A 17,477-nucleotide genomic window follows, 5' to 3' on the forward strand; every position below is an offset into this window, starting at 1 on the left:
TAGGCCACAAAGAGCCTGGAAAGTGAAGACACACAGCTTATGTTTGATGTGATAGAGAAGGGGGGAAAACAGTGGAGGGATGCAAAGAGAGGGGTGATATGATCAAATGGGCCCCAATCCACGACTGGAGCTCCCAGGTGCTATGATAATACAAAACAAAAACAATGATAGGGTAGAAAAGTGTTCTTTCAGGAGCATTCTGAATGGATATGAATGAGGCAAAACTGCATTACTTGAGGCTAGAGAGAAAGATGTTGTAGTAACTGAGATGCGAGACTTTTTGCTGTGTGGATGGATAAGAAAGGCCATGTCATTTCTCATTTCCCCTTCTAATTTTACAAGAATAATTGGATCAGAAGTTAAAAGAGACATGCCCTAGGTTGCTTGCAGATAAGCTCTTACATTCACTTTATTGTGGTACGACAAATTTAAACAAATACTTGATAGGGAATTTTTATGACTTTGCAAGTTAGGTTTGGCATTCCTTTCTAATATGTGGTCGAGTTGCACTTATTTTTTTCACTTGGTTTCAATTAATATCACATTTGTTCATAAAATGAAAGCCAAGCAGTATTCAGGCAAAAACATTTCCATCCGGCTTCTCTTTTACATGTGGTTAATCACTGGATGCTGATGGAAGTGAAAAATGCGTGTCACAGGAAAAGCTTTTTTGAGCCCTATTAACTTCAAAACATATATAAGCACAAGCGTCTAAATTAACTGCATTATGACTCTATCAAAATTACTTGGATTTGATAAAAATAGGATTGTGGTAAGAGATGAATCAACCCTGATTTCTATCAAAAGCCATTCAAACTAGAGCATGAATGAAGTGTCTCATTCTTCTGCACTGCAGCCCTCCTGACCCTTCACTGGTGAGAGTACAGTTTTTCCAACAGAAAGCTAGACTAGGTTTTCACCCTTTATGTATTTTTAGTCTATTCCTATTTATGATGGCTATATTGAGCTTGATTCTACGAAGTGCTGAATCCCGGTAATTTCAATGGGAGTTGAGGGCATTCATCACCTTGCAGGATCATGTTTATAAAGTCCTAGTAAACCGTCTGGCCAAGATATCTTCTATCCACACTTTGCTATCATGAGGCATATACTAACAAAATCTGCATTGTGAATCGAATTCATGTATTGGTGTGAATTTCACAACCGTGAGTTTTTAATCTTCAGCAAGGAACAACTGGATGTAGTGGGTCTATGAGAAAGACGAGGTGGGTCTTTTATTGGACCAAATTCTGTTGGTGAAGGAAACAAGCTTTTGAGCTACACAGAGCTCTTCTTCAGGTCTGGGAAAGGTAATCAGAGTACCACAGCTAAATACAAGGTGGGAGAGATTGTAGAATCATAGCACTGGGAGGGATCTCGAGAGGTCATCTAGTCGAGTCCCCTGCACTCATGGCAGGACTTAGTATTATCTAGACAAGAGGTTCTCAAACTGTGGTCCGCGGACCACCAGTGGTCCGTGAGCTCCATTCAGGTGGTCCGCAGATAGTTCCGTCTAAGATGAGCGCCTGGGCGGCCACAGACGAGAGAATGAAGGGCCACTCACCTAATTAGTGGAGCCATGCAGGTGTGGCTCCACTAATTAGGTGCCTGGACCCTGGAGAAGACACACATGTAAGGTGAGGTGGTGGCCTTGGGGGGGAGGATAGGGGGTAGGTGGGAGGGGGCAGTGGGGTGAGAAGAGGGGGTGGGGGGAATATGGGACGTGCAGGGCTTCAGCGGCCAGAGAACGAGGCGACTTTCCACAGCTCCAGGGTTGTGGCTGCCGGGGAGAGATGGCCCACCTTCCCAGCTCCAACTCAGAGGCTGCTGTGGCGGGGGAGAGACCCCCTCTTTCCCAGCCCCAGCTCAGGGGCTGCTGTGGCAGGGGAGAGAGGGCACATCCATCAAATTAGAAAGGTAAGACTACTGATATTAAAATGTGAGTTGTGTGCTTTTATTTGTAGAACAAAAAAAAAGTTAATTATTATTAAGGTTTTTTTTTTTGTTTGTTTGTTTTTTTTAATATAGCGCTTTTATCCAAAGCACTTCACAATAGTTAGCTAATGGTACAAACAACATTTGGAAAAAAGAACCAGGAGTACTTGTGGCACCTTAGGGTACATCTACACTACAGCAGGGAGTCGATTTAAGATACGCAAATTCAGCTACGTGAATAGCGTAGCTGAATTCGACGTATTGCAGCTGACTTACCCCGTTGTGAGGACGGCGGCAAAATCGACTTCTGCCGCTTTTTGTCGGCGGCGCTTACTACCACCTCCGCTGGTGGAGTTAGAGCGCCGATTTGGGGATCGATTGTCGCGTCCCAACGGGACGCGATAAATCGATCCCCGAGAGGTCGATTTCTACCCGCCGATTCAGGCGGGTAGTATAGACCAGACCTTAGAGATTAAATTTATTTAGGCATAAGCTTTCGTGGGCTAAAACCCACTTCATCAGATGTATGCAATGGAAAATATAGTAGGAAGATATATATACACAAAGAACATGAAAAAACGGGTGTTGCCATACCAACTCTAATGAGTCTAATCAATTAAGGTGGACTATTATCAGCAGGAGAAAAAAAAAACATTTGTAGTGATAATCAGGATGGCCCATTTCAAACACTGTGAAACATTTGGAAAAATCATTAAGTGGTCCGCTGAGACCCTCAGCAATTTTCAAGTGGTCCGCGAAAAAAAACGTTTTAAGAACCACTGATCTCTAGACCATCCCTGATGGGTGTTTGTCTAACCTGCTCTTAAAAATCTTCAGTGATGGAGATTCCACAATCTCCCTGGGCAATTTATAACAGTGCTTAATCACCCTGACCAGTTAGTTTAAGGGTAAACACATGTTGCAAGAGACCATTTAAGGTGAAGTGGGCAATTCACACCTCTGCAGTCACAGGACAAAGGAGGGTTAGTGGGTTACAGGTTGTTGTAATGACACATAAAACCAGTATTTCTGCTGAGTACTGAGGGCTAAACCAATTCTGTGAATTTACATTAGTTCTGTTAAAACTTGGAAAGTGAATATAACCAGTGTAAACTATTGTGACTGAATTGTGGCCAAGCTTCAACTTATTTGATCATTTAAAGCTTTAGGGCTGCCAGAAAGAAGGGGTTAAAATAGCACCTAATTACTAGATTCCTCTTACACTATAAGTGTGAGGGTTGAATACATCATAAAAGTGGACATATTCTGCCTCTCTTGTAATACTTAGCCGGATGCCAGCAAGATAATCTTAAACACATCTCGAATGCTTAAATCAAGATTTCAATCCCTCAAGAATTTAATATCTTGGCAAAAAAGGGAAGGTTTGATAAGGTCTCTTGATATTAGAACTAACATAAAGCTGCAAATTCTGAAATTACTGAAAACGCCCTTAAATTCCTTTTAATGCATCTTACCAGAAGGTCTGTTTTGCAGCTTGTATGACGCTTGCAGTCATCTCCACATCAATATAATCATAGTGCAGGGCTCCAGGATCTGTAGATGAACCGGTTTCAGACAGTAAAATCCCAATCCATCTGCCCATGTCTTCAGATGATGAAGCCTATGATGATGAGAAGATCTTATATAAACTCATAAATTATTACTGAAACAACAGGCTTTTTAATATTAATTACTTCATAATTACGCTTTTATTTACTAACATGTTAATATAATGATTCACGTGAGGCTCTGGATGACCTTTGCCAAACTATACTAACAAAAAGTAATATTCACTGAGGTTATTCTGCCATAACGAACACATTTAAAGCAACATGTTAATAGATTACGGAATAAAGCAATACGAACAGTTCCAGCAAAAGAAGGAAAACAAATGCACGAAACCAGTGTATCTAGGTATGCATCTTGCTTATTTTAGATTTCAGAAAGCTGAGACAAATGTTTTCCACTACAAGGCTAAGCTTTTAAGAAAGGTAACTTGTCCAAATTGTAAAGGCAGGATAATCTTGGACAAAGAAATACTAAAGCAGGTTGAAAAATGGGGGGGAAGGACACATTGAAATTGTGGAAATCATTCTAGTTTTTTAGTTTTTGAAACTGAATGATTTTCAGTTTTTGAAAAATGTCATGCAATTTTATAGGCATTTCAATATTTATTTACTTAAAGTTTCTTTATTCAATGTAACAGACTCAAAGATTTTTTCCTTTATCTCATTTCCTTACTGTAGTTCCTCTTCTTTATATTACACTTCATTCATTTCCTGTTCTTGTAAATTGTCATCCAAATAACCTGTACTGGGCATATGTAGCATGACCCTTCTTCAAGGACAAGACACTGATCTGATCTGCACTTAAGAAAACCTGAGTGTTCAAAGTATCCGACCAGAGACTGAAAATGAAAGTCTGCCTCCCACTAGTTTCCTTACAAATGCCACTACATGTTATCTTTATCTAAGGTGTCCAATTTTAACCAATAAAAAGTCAATAGAGCTACCCTGGAGCCATTTTTCATTGTTCGTTTGTTTTTAAATAAGCACTGAAAAGAACTTATTTTAGCTCATTTGAAATGTCCTATGCTGTTTTATTCTGACTTTTGGAGGGGGGAGGGGACTGTTCCTACCCTTGGATTTGTTGCAAAGATATTAAATAATAAAACTATGGAACTCTTTAGTGTAGTTTTCCATTTTACAGCTATTCCCTGTGTTAAGCAAGAGTGCATTCTCTCAAATTGGCTCAGTGGTTGTCAGTAGCTGTCTTCTCTTGATCTTTGGACTCACAGAATCCAAGTCTAGAAGGGACCACTGTGGTCATCTAGTCTGACCTCCTACATAACACAGGCAACACAACTTCCCCAAAATAACTCCTACAGCATGTCTTTTAGAAAAACATCCAATCTTGATTTAAATATTGTCAGTGATGGAGAATCCACCATGACCCATGGCAAGTTGTTCCAATGGGGGTAATTACCCAGACCGCTAAAAAATTGTGTCTTATTTCTTGTCTGAATTTGCCTTGCTTCAACTTCCAGCCATTGGATCATGTTACACCTTTCTCTGCTAGTCTGAAAAGCCCATGATTAAATCTTTGTTCCCCATGGAGTACTTATGGACTGTAATCAAGTCACCCCTTAACCGTCTCCTTGTTAAGATAAGTAGATTGAGCTCTCTGAGTTAATCACTATAAGGCATTTTTTCTAACCCTTTAATCATTCTCGTGGCTCTTCTCTGAACACTCTCCAATTTATCACCATTCTTCTTGAACTGTGGACACCAGAACTCAATGCAGAATTCCAGCAGTGATCACACTCGTGCCAAATGCCAAGGTAAAATAACCTCTCTACTCCTACTTGAGATTCCCGTCAACGCATCCAAGGATTGTATTAGCGCTTTTGGCCAAAGCATCGCGCTGAGGGCTCATGTTCAGATGATTATCCAAAAGAACCCCCAAATCTTTTTCAGAGTTACTGCTTCCCAAGATAGACTCCCCCTTCTTGTAACTATGACCTACATCCTTTGTTCCTAGATGTATGCATTTACCTTTAGCCATATTCAAAGTGCATATTGTTTGCTTGCGCCCAGCTCACCAAGTGATCCAGATCACTCTGTATCAGTGATCTGTCCTCTTCATTATTTACCACTCCACTAATTATTTTTTGTTATCTGTAAACTTTATCAGTGATGACTTCATGTTTTCTTCTAGGTCATTAATAAAAATGTTAAAAAGTATAGGGGCAAGAACCTATCTGTGCAGGACCTCTCTAAAAACACATTCATTCAATGATGATTCCCATTTACATTTTGAGACCGATCAGTTAACCAGGTTTGAATCCTTTTAATGTGTGCTATATTAATTTTATATCTTTCTAGTTTTTTGATCAAAATGTCATGTATCTTACAGAAGTCTAAGACTACATCTTCACTACGGGGGGGGGGGGTCGATTTAAGATACACAAATTCAGCTACGCGAATAGCGTAGCTGAATTCGACGTATCGCAGCCGACTTACCCCGATGTAGGGACGGCGGCAAAATCGACCTCTGCGGCTTCCCATCGACGGCGCTTACTCCCACTTCCGCTGGTGGAGTAAGAGCGTCGATTCGGGGATCGATTGTCGCGTCCCAACAGGACGCGATAAATCGATCCCCGAGAGGTCGATTTCTACCCGCCAATTCAGGCAGGTAGTGTAGACCCAGCTTAAGTATATTACAACACTACTACCTTTATCAACCAAATTTTTAATCTCACCAAAAAAAGATAAGTTAGTTGGACAGGATCTATTTTCCATAAACCCGTGTTGAACAGCATTCATTACCCTCCATTAATCACCCTTATAATTCTTTATTAATAGAGTCCCGTACAAGAACTCCATTATCTTACCCAGGATTGATGTCAGACAGACAAACCTATTATTACCCAGGTCACCATGTTTACCCCTTTTTAAAAATCGGCACATTAGCTTTTTTCCAGGCTTCTGGAACTTCCCCAGTGCCCCAAGAGTTATTGAAAATCAACATTAATGGTCTAGCGAGTTCCTTAGCCAAATCTTTTAAAACTCTTGGAGGCAAGTTATCCAGACCTGCTGATTTAAAAATGTCTAACTTTAGTAGCTGCTATTTAACATCCTCCTGAGAGGACTAAATGAATGCATGTGTCCCTTCCTCCCTCCAGTACAGAACAGAAATATTTATTGAACACTTCTGCTTTTTCTGCATTATTATGACCTTCTTCCTCAGTTGAAGCTTTTTGGGCCTCTTGTTAAATATTCTTAAACAATTCCCAACTATCATTTACATTTCTCTGATTAATTTCTTCTTCCCAGCTGATCTGGCCTTTCATTGTTTTCAGCTTTGTGAAACTGGTCCTTTTAAAGCACCAAGTACATCACTGGTCTAGACTTCATTCTGTTTGCACATTACAAATGTGATCAAGTGTTTATCACTTTTAGTTAAGTTGCCACAAATTTTTAGTTCCTCTTTATCTGTCAAGATGAGGTGTGATATAGAATTCCCCAGGTTGGATGCAACACTTTTTAAGTTAGAAAATTGTCATCTATAGTATTTAGTAGTTTCAAGGATGTTTTAATACAGGCAGCATAAGACCTCCAGCATACATCACTCAAATTAAAGCCCCCAATGATTACATAGTTTTTTTCCCTTATGTTATGATAGGTGCATAAGGAGGCAGTCATCCTGTTCTCTAGTGTGATTTGGTGGTCTGTGGCAGACACCAACTAATACCCCATCTTGTGTTTTAGCTGTTAGGACACTGATCATTAAGCATTCAAGATATTTTTTTTTCTGAATTATCAGTGACTTGGAAACAGATAATGCCATTTTTGGCCTAGAGTGCCCCTTCCCCTCCCCTATTGAATCTTCCTTAACAGGTTATAACCCTTGATTTAACATCCCAGTCATGAGAATCTTCCCACCAGGTTTCAGTAATACCAACTTGATCAAATTTATGCTCATAAATGAACAATTCCAATTCCTCTTGGTTGTTACCCAGCCTCCTAGCATTGACGTATAGGCCATTAAAGAATTTCTTCTCTTCATGTCCTAACAACTAATTTTGTTCTCAACATCGCGATTGTGTCTTCCATCTTTTTAACCTCCCAGAGATCCTGGCAAGTTCTTGGGTAACCCCTGGTCCAGTTCCTTAGCCCTGTGGTCTGCATCTTGCTCTTCCACCTTATCATCCTGCTACTCAGCTGCAAGACAGGGAGCTTCTGTACTCTCCAGCATCGCATTAGACTCCAGGGAAGGATGGGTACCAAGTACTCTGTTCGGCTCCTTAGAAAAATTGACAGGTTTTTCTTCTTGCCTGGTTGGTATTATTAAGGATCTCGATCTTTTGCTACCATTGCCTGCCAGACCAAATAACTCCTTCCTCAGCAAGGTGCTCAGACACTTGGTTGTCCCAGAAGTCAGCAACACCTGCCTATCTGCCTGAGACATGCATATTTCCATGGAAGGATGCTTCGCTCACTGCGGGACGGTGGTTTGGAAGAAGTTGATGCTCATAAAATAAATGCACCTCTATAAGCTTTATAGTGCAGGCAGTACTATTGAGACAGGTAACTTTCTTCTGGCAAATCTGACCCATGTGCAGCAGAATGCAGACTAGAGAGGACACTACTATGGGAGAGTAGCGTTAAGGCTATTTGCAATGCGGGAGCTATTATGCTAGCTTTTCCCATCCAATGCTGGAAGAGTACACAGTGCTTAGCCTTGCTTGAAACAAGTCTAATGTAAATGATGGTATAATGGCCTGTGTACAACTGGGAGTGTTTCACTGTTTACATGTGTGGTGTGCATGGTAGGAGGCCCAACTTGTGGCTAGGAACCAAATTTCTCTAGTACAGATACACCCCTGACGATGACTTCAGAATAACAAATCTTGAAGTTGATTAATATGCCCAGGAGAAGTACAGATCCAGAGCTGTAATCTTCAGCGTAGTGAGCCACAGCAAAGTTACTTAATTAGCGCTCAGTCATCTGCATTCTGAGTTACCTCCTTGATAGAAGACTCTAACAGGGGAGGTGCATAAGCACTTATAAAGGGAACAGAAATGGTCAGAGTGGAGAGAGAGACAGCAGAAAACATCTTGTATCAGAGGGGTAGCCGTGTTAGTCTGAATCTGTAAAAAGCAACAGAAGGTCCTGTGGCACCTTTAAGACGAACAGAAGTCTTGGGAGCATAAGCTTTCGTGGGTGAGAACATCACTTCTTCTTCAGATGCAAGACTTGCATCTGAAGAAGTGAGGTTCTCACCCACGAAAGCTTATGCTCTCAAGACTTCTGTTTGTCTTAAAGGTGCCACAGGACCCTCTGTTGCTTTTTACAGAAAACATCTTAACAGGGAAGACTGTTGTGAGTTAAAAATCAACAATATTAGGGTTTTCCCCTTACATCAATTCTCATCCAGATAAGTCTCTTTTGCCTGTAACTCTTAATTTGTTTCTTTCTGTAATGTTTGTTACCCAGCTCTGTAACTGTATTATTTAACCGTGGAAAGCATTTTGAAAGGCAGGTTGCATGAACGAGCGGTAATTAGCCCATGTGCATCTCTGCAAAGTATGCACATCAATAAACATCGCACCTCTAACACTGCGACCTCCTGCCCATTTCGAAGCAGACGGAATGTCAAGGGATGCTTGGAATCCAAGCCTGGAATGACTTCACAGCCACGCAGAGGAATAGAAACAATGTGGGTCTTCAGATCTGTTCTGTCCTTATGGAAAATGAGCTTATTATCTTTCACTCTGCACCAGCGTTCACGCCACCGGTTATTTGAGAGCACATTCAGATATCCTGCAATAAAACAAAATACGAGATATTTTATCCTTCACTTATTTTAAAAAAGAAACTGCTTTTTCAATGTAATGCTAGTTCATATAAAATTTATTCCTGTATGTGCAGATTGAAAATCCAGATGATTTTAGAAAGACAAAAAAATGGCCTTTTAAATTTTTTTTTATTGAAACTCTCACTGTACCAGTAACTCAGAAAGCATGGCTTATAAAGATTTGATCCTGGTCATATTCTGAACATATGCAAATGACTGTGCTGAGTTAGTGGCAGTTATGGCTGAATATTCCAGAGCTCCTCTGCCACAGGGTTTCCCCGAGATTTTAGTAAAAATGGAGTGCGGGAGTAGGAGTCAAGAGGTGTTCCCACAGTGAACCCCAAAGTAGGATGATGTTTAAAAACACTATTTAAAAGGTTTCAGTATATCCTAGACTACACTAGAAACATAACCTGCTCATGTGAGAGTTACATGCGCAGCTGATTTGTGCCCACACAGCTTTTTCACAACTGAACTGTATTCTACAGTTCTATGGATACATCCAGATCTATCACTGCTAATTGTGTTTTCATAGTGCTTACTGGGAAAATAGTGACAGCTAACCCATGATGACTCAACAAGGAACAAGGGGACTAATGGACATGCACATAAAACAGCACCAGCAGCACATGGGACTAAGCACTCAAAAGACGTCCCACTGCTTAGAGAGTTGGAAGGAAGCAAGATCAGCAAAAGTGGTTACACAGGCATGATTACGAGGTCCCAGCTAAACAGCAAAATATGAATGTTATGACCTGGCTGCAGGAAAACAACCGTATGCAACCTAAGCTGCTGATGAGGGCAAAACACCATTACAGGCCCATAGTTACCATGTGTTATTAATTATGTTTCTTGTGTGCAAGATGTGTAGAACCAACCATGCCATTAACTGGTTATAAACCCAGTGAAATGTTGTATGCATACAGACGGTAAGTTAAATACAGTGGTGAAGTTTCAGTAAACTATGTGTAAAGGGGACTGCAGGGCACTGGGAGAAAACCCTGTGCTACTGTGAGATGATCAGAGAGTGAGCTTGTGTCAAAATTGTCTGAAAACAATTCCATAAAGACCCATTAAACTGGATTCATTTGACATTTCATTCTACTTAGCTAGAATAGCTAAACCAGAGTGATCAGTTTTACTTGTTGCTCATCGTATTTAATTTTGTGTAAAACACCCACTTCTGCCGTTCTTTGAGTTCACTGCATGGAAATTTTAAAGCAGAATCAAAAAATCTCCACTGGGATTTCACTGAAATTAAAATTAAAAACTAAACAAAACAAAAAAACCCCAAGAACACCTTCATATTAGGTTTAGTTAAACCAGTAGTTTATACTGGAAGAGAAAAGGACCTTTGAACTTGGCTCCCAATCACATATGGTGCATGAATTATAGACAGTATATTTCCACTTCCAAAGAGTGTATTAAAAGAGGAAAGGATTGAATGACATCTTCTTCAGGGCAGAATTTATATGAAATCACTCATCTTTTACCTCACTGCCGATTTTCATTTTCAGTCACAAGGAGGAAAGCTCTTAATCATTCTGGATAGCTATCTTTTTGGTTTTCATTAAAATTATGTGTTATATGGCTTAATTTTTCTGGGTTTCCATTCCAACATCACAGTTACAACTTCAGGGCTTGATCCAGCAGGATATATCAGCATATCTGAACTGTGCAACCCTTGGAAGATGCCACCAACCTCCCCTCCCTCCCCCACAAAATAAAAAAAGTGGAAAACTGGAGAAGGAAAGAGCCTCCTGATCTTGGTTACTTAGGATTCTCAGTATTGTCCACCCCACCACACCCCAACCTTCCCCCTCTTGAAGATGGAAGAGATTGTATAGTTGGTGCAAAATGATACAACTGCAGGGATGGAAAAGCCTTCTCATATACATGGCGGCTGACCTATTTAGGAACGATGAGGGGTTCCTATTATTTAAGCAAAATCTCTCTTTTTAATCCCATTGTGCCTCTCACAGAAGCTCTCCCAGTCCAATGTACTTTCCCTGAATTAAAAGAGGAACCCCCCCCCCATTTTTTTCCTCCCAAATAGCCCTATTTAACTTTCAAAAATCAACATGTATCCATGTCCTGTGAATGGTCTTAAATGAGGGGCGGGCCAAGGGGAGAAGGAGAGACAGCTTTGGACTCTGTCTATTGGCCAGATTTACAAAGAAAAGCAATCCAACTTTGAAGAATCCTCCTTGTGATTGCCAGAGTGCAGGGGGATTTCCTTTTCTCACACTGTGTCACCTCACCACAACTTCATTTGTCTTTTTCCTTCCCTTCTTTGATTTGGAAGTAAGGCATGCTCAGCGAAAAAAGCCGCAACCTATGGAGCAGCCAACAGGAACGAGCCAAATCCGGAAAATGATGCAAAACTCCTTCTTCTGCAAAGGCTTCCGACAATTATCAAAGCAGAAGCACTAGTAATATGTATTTCCAAATAAAACCTAGAAAGAGTGCCGAGTAGAGCCCATTACCAACAATACTAACAACTATATTTAGTGCCCAGAGAGGAGATAATGGACAGTATAGAAATACTACAGATTACATTATATAACTATAGTCTAGAGGAACATATTCTGGGAAAAGAAATATCTCACATAATAGAGAGTAGTTAATTAACTGCAAAGCCCAGAAAGTTTTTAGCTTCCATGGAAGCCAGATGTTGCAGAAGGTCAGTTGTGCTTTTTCCAGCTGCTCTTTTTGGTTGATAAACACATCTGTACTCTCTTATATCTCACACACACATACACACAAACATATTTTTAATAAAAAAATTTGCTTATACATGTGATTCTCAAGCTGTGGTCTGTGGACCACTTGTGCCTATGACACAGTCCATGAAGTTGCTTCTATCAGTCAGGCTTTAAGCAATAACGCTTTCTGCCATTTGCTGCCCCATGAATGACCTCTTTTAGGGTTTACAGAGACTTTTCTGATCATCTAAAGGGGAAAATAATCCCTTTGGGCACCTTTGAACCCTGTATAGCTGCTTCATGGCTTTCTTTTTTTAGGTGTTTTCTTTGATTTAAATTGAGCTGTGTTCGCATATGGAGTTGTTACTAAAACAGGAAAACAAAACCTAATTGTAAAGTGTCCTGGAAAGGAAAGGAGCTGTTGGGACTGAGCGAAAGGTCAGCACTAAATATACACATACCTACAGGGAGGGAGGGAGGGAGGGAGAGAGAATAAATAGCATGGATACAAAATTTTGGGATGGAAAAGAGTTAAGCAAGCAACTCCACCTATCACATTTTCACCTGGTATCCTTAAATATTTAAATACTATCCTGATGTTATCAAGTACTATGGTTCCTACAGGGAAGGGGAATCAGGATTGAGGGGGGGGAAATGGCCTACAAGAAATTAGTTACCTTGTGAAGTTTTACATAATACCAACTAGTTTGAAAACCACTGCAGTAGGAGCAATTGTATATGAACGGCTAGGCTAGGAGTCTATAGTGCTTTAGTTGCAGTGTAAGCTTGAGAATTTAAGAGAGTCAAATCACTTACCACATGTTGGAACATCTTCCTCAGCTGATGAGGTCTGTTCATCTGTTGATGGCTTTTTCTTTCCTAAACTGATGATCTTTGTTATTTTTTTCCCTGTTACTTTAGTCACTGTGCCCTTGGTCTCTGACTTGGAACTCTTCTTCCTCTTAACTATCAAGAAAACAAACATGGACATCTTAGTATGTTTGAATGAAACCAATTATATTAAAGCGCATGGATCAAAATAGAAAGGAAAACAACTGCACTGCAAATATACAAGCACAAAACTGATTTAATTCTTAACATGAGCATTTGGACAAAACAGTTGCCTTCTGACAAGAGACGCACAATTGCATGCGCCATTAATGCTGATGTCCCTATCACATGCCCAGCACAATATCAAAAACATGGCACACAGAAAGGTAAGACTAAAGCAAGTTTATCATTAAAATTCATCAGTCTAATTGCTCCTCTCCACTTTAACCATCTTCTAATTCAGAACTGTTGTTAGGGTAATTCCATGCTGTACATTCAACCTGACTGCACTGGAACAATAAAGGACGTTGGATGATCTCCTGTCATTGTTCCTTAAAAGCATTTCCAACATAATGCCCTGGCAATGAATCAGCCCATTCTTTTAGTAAGTATATGCCTGGCAAAAATATCCCTGCTATTGGAACTAGGTCAAGGTAACTATACAGATCAGAATGGGTCTTTGGGAAAGGCATGTATTATAAGATAACTTTCCTTTATAATGGAATAATCAAGATCACTTAACACTCCCAATGACTAGGAGCTGCTGTTCATTTTTATGGAAAGGACAGTGCAGAAAAAATAGTTTACTAGATCTAATCATTACATATGGGAACTTAAAATAATGCATGATTATGATTGGTCTGCACATACAATTTGGTGCTGAACTTAACTTGCTTCCATTGAAGTGAACAGGATCAGTGCTGGGGACACAACTTTCAAAAGTGGCTAAATGACTGAAGAGCGTACAGTATATATTTTTTAAAAATATAGTAGACAATCACAACCAATAAAATAAAAACAGAGCTGCACAAAACTTTCTTTGTGAAACCAGAACCACAATAATCTGGTTTGAGTTTTATCAACAATATAAAACTCAGCCCCAATTAACTATTATTGCAAACATGGGCCCATTTTGAGCTCAACCTTAGTTGATAGACAAGAAATGAAATTTAACTTAGTGGTTTTGACAGAACTGAGCTGAGTTTCAGTTTGTTAGAACCATCTTTCCCCCTCTCCACATACACAAGCACGCAAGCAAGCACGCAAGCACAAAAAACAACTCTGTGGGTTCTGAACTGAGCCCCCCAAAAAACAAATACAAGGTTCATTTGAAAGATAAGAACTGAAATGTGAAATGTTGACTTAAAAAAATAACTGGTACAAATTATGTGACTTGGCAAGTCACGGGAAAGAATGTACACAAAAGAGAAATAATTCACAAATTCTCAAACCACAATTTGTTGTCTTTTTTTTAGCCTTTGTTATTCGTTAACACGGGAAATCATTAGAAATTCCATCTGTCATCAAGACTGTCTCTTTCATTGAGACACTGCTACCAACATATATGCAGTGGGGGAGTCCTGTTTTCATAGGTGAAAGTGGATTATCTGAAAACCTTCAGTAGAATGATGATTTATGTGTGGGAACAAAAAGCTAAATCCTGCCCAGGGATCTGCAGGGTTGATGTAACCTAATATTGTGCTGTCCCTACATGCAACGAATTCCCAAAGTTCTAGGGAAGGAGAGCATCCCATCTGCTCATATCATCATGAGCATAGGGAGACAGCAGGAGGCAGCACTTGACTGAAGACAGGCTGCTATCTCACACAGCAGCAGCTTAAGAACATCTGCAGCTGTGGAGTTGGGGAGGGAGGGAAGAAGAATGTTTATGTCTGGGTTTGAGGAATAATGCCCACACCCCCCAGAATTCAAAGAAAGTCAAATCAAGCTCATTACAATGGAAAGTGCAAGGGAAGAATTCCCAGTTCCGGGAAAATGCAGTGAAAGGAGCCCATGTGAATTCTAATGTTCTTGCTTCCTCTACCTTCACTCCCCATGGCATTTTATTCCATCATGGAGAAGAAAGGCAGAGGAAATGACCTTTCTCCCAACCTCTTTCTCCTGCAGTATGTGAAAGGGATACATCCCCTGATCTCAAGACAGACTGGCAAGTAAGCCATTTCTTCTCACCTCCTTCACCACAGCAGAACAAGATGCTGGTGAGAGAGGAGGGCAGCAGCTCTGTGGGAGCAGAAGGGAGATCAGTGCACAGTGAAGCCAGCATCCCTTCACACGGCTAACTGAGCTTTCGCTCTCACTGTTACAGCTGATTTAGAAAAGAACCCTGCAACTCATTCAGAACCCCCTAAAATGATTTAGTGATGACAGCCATGTGTTAATGCATTAAATGTCATTATTTTGTATTAGTCTCTTCATTACTACAAAAGTCTAACTCTACTGTGACAGAGTTGAAGGCCAAGAGTTTCAAGTGACTAGTGCTTTTGATTGCCCAGCTTCAGATACTTCAAATGGGCCTGATTTTCAGAGGGTGTGCATTCAGCACTCTTTTGAAAATCAAGCCCCTATAAGATGCCTCAAGTTGGGCACTCAAATCACTAGTCACTTGTGAAAATCGTGGACTAGGCACATATTCTGAACTTCCGTACCACAGACACATGAAACCAACTTGAGTGTCTACAGCAACACAATTTTTTATGCTGTCTGTAGTTTTATGAAAGTTTCTGTAGTATGTAAATGTAGCCATACATTTTGGATATAGACGTCATAGTGAGCTACTGTGCTCCATTCTGTTGACTGGGGTGTGGAGATCTATACATTTGGGAGATTCGTTCAAAATCTCCATTGGAAAAGGAGGGCAAAGATTACAAACTAAAACACCCAAAGGAAAGAAACACCCATTTGTGTCAGGAAGGGGAGACACAGTGCTTGCCCAAAAGCCAGTGCTGATGCAACTGTTTTCCAATACAGCTTACATCAGCTTTTTCACAGCTACAGGAAAGTACTGATTAAAGGAGATGTGCTCTTCTGAACAAGACTGAGTATTGGTATATGTCAAGCTAACTAGGTTGGTATCACCTATTTACAGGAGTCTTTTCTTCAAGGGGAAACAAAAAGATAATCTGGGGATTGATTTTGCAGACCTTACTCAGGAAATTGAATTTGGAATGTCCCCCAGCTTGGAATCTAAGGACTGGGAACAAACTTTCTGACTCCAAAGTGGAGTACATCATTTTAAAGTCATTTAGCATACATGATTCTTGTCTTCCCTTATAAAATTCTATGATACCCTTCCTGTTTAAAATTATAGGGGAAAACCTTACATGCACTTAGTGATTGGCTCAACTCCCCCATTGAAGACAGCATACTTTATAAACACAGGAAAAAGTCATTTCAAAACTTACATATGGACCTTGATCCTGCTGTCACTTACATCAATGTTACATGTGGATAACTCTGTTAACTAGAATGGAGATATTCTAATATCCACCAATGTAAAGGTTTACGTAATTCAAGCTTGGCACAGTTCAACTTTCAGAGTAGATACAAGACTAATTACATTATTTACAAAGCATTATTGCCTATTCCCCTACGTCATAAAAGAAAAAAAATATTATATTCTTTATACTGAATATGTAAAACACACTCTGCACTGGGATTCACCTTGTTCTTTTCCATTACACACAGCAGCGATTCCATTTTCTATAGCACCCTCCCCATCTGAGCTTGGCCTCTCGGAGGACAATTTCTGCATGGACAAAATAAATTAGGTCATTTCTCATGTGGTCACACTGGCCAAATGATGTGTCATCAGTCAAATTAAAGTTATTCTTCTTATTAAATTAAATACATGCCAAGCATCCATCCTGAGGACAAATATGAGATAGTCAAGAGTTCATTTACATTACATAGATTTCTTATGTCACCACACAAGCATTAAAACAAAACAAAACTAAGCACACACTAGAACTGTATTGCCAAATATATCCCATTCTTTTATCCTTTGAAGAGTAACAGACGAATCATGTAACCCAAATCTAACAATGAACCATGTTACCCATAATATATTTTATTACATTTCTAGATTCTAAAATGTTGTTCTCTATTAATGTGCTAACCAACAAGTGCTCATTTTACATACAATAAATATTCAAAACTATATCTTTAATGAATGCTTTAGGTATACATTTACAACTGACAACCTACCAAACACAACACATTTCTATAGGTAGAATTTCAGTACTTTCGATGTGTGTAAGTAAAGGTCCCTTGCTGGTATGAACTAGAGTAAATGGTGGATTCTCTGCAACTGGAAGTCTTGAAATTATGATTTCAGTAACTCAGCCAGAGGTTATGGCTGTATTACAGCAGTATGGGGGTGCGGTTCTGTGGCCTGCAATGTGCAAGAGGTCAGATTAGATTATCACAATGGTTCCCTTAGAGTCTGAGACTATAAAAAAAGTCTGTGAAATTAGAGACTAGCAATTATGTGTATATTACTAATAAAAAAATTAAAAATCTAAAGTTTATAAAATAGCTATTACCTAAAAGGTGTGGCATAAACAAAACTCATATGTTGTGGCATGCCATAAAACTTTTTATTGGCATCTGTTTAACACGTTTTACAT

General features: G+C 39.8%; 1 protein-coding gene across 1 annotated transcript in view; it reads right to left on the reverse strand.

The window, feature by feature from the left end:
* The window catches only part of AFAP1 (actin filament associated protein 1), a 175,715-nt gene that overhangs the window by 23,822 nt on the left and 134,416 nt on the right, over nucleotides 1-17,477 (reverse strand). Inside the window, 4 exon segments of the mRNA XM_034771556.1 lie at nucleotides 3,411-3,556; nucleotides 9,050-9,261; nucleotides 12,817-12,966; nucleotides 16,513-16,597. Coding sequence (XP_034627447.1) covers nucleotides 3,411-3,556; nucleotides 9,050-9,261; nucleotides 12,817-12,966; nucleotides 16,513-16,597 — 593 coding nt within the window.

The sequence above is a fragment of the Trachemys scripta genome, chromosome 5 (assembly GCF_013100865.1).
Source record: "Trachemys scripta elegans isolate TJP31775 chromosome 5, CAS_Tse_1.0, whole genome shotgun sequence".
Classification (NCBI taxonomy): domain Eukaryota; kingdom Metazoa; phylum Chordata; order Testudines; family Emydidae; genus Trachemys; species Trachemys scripta.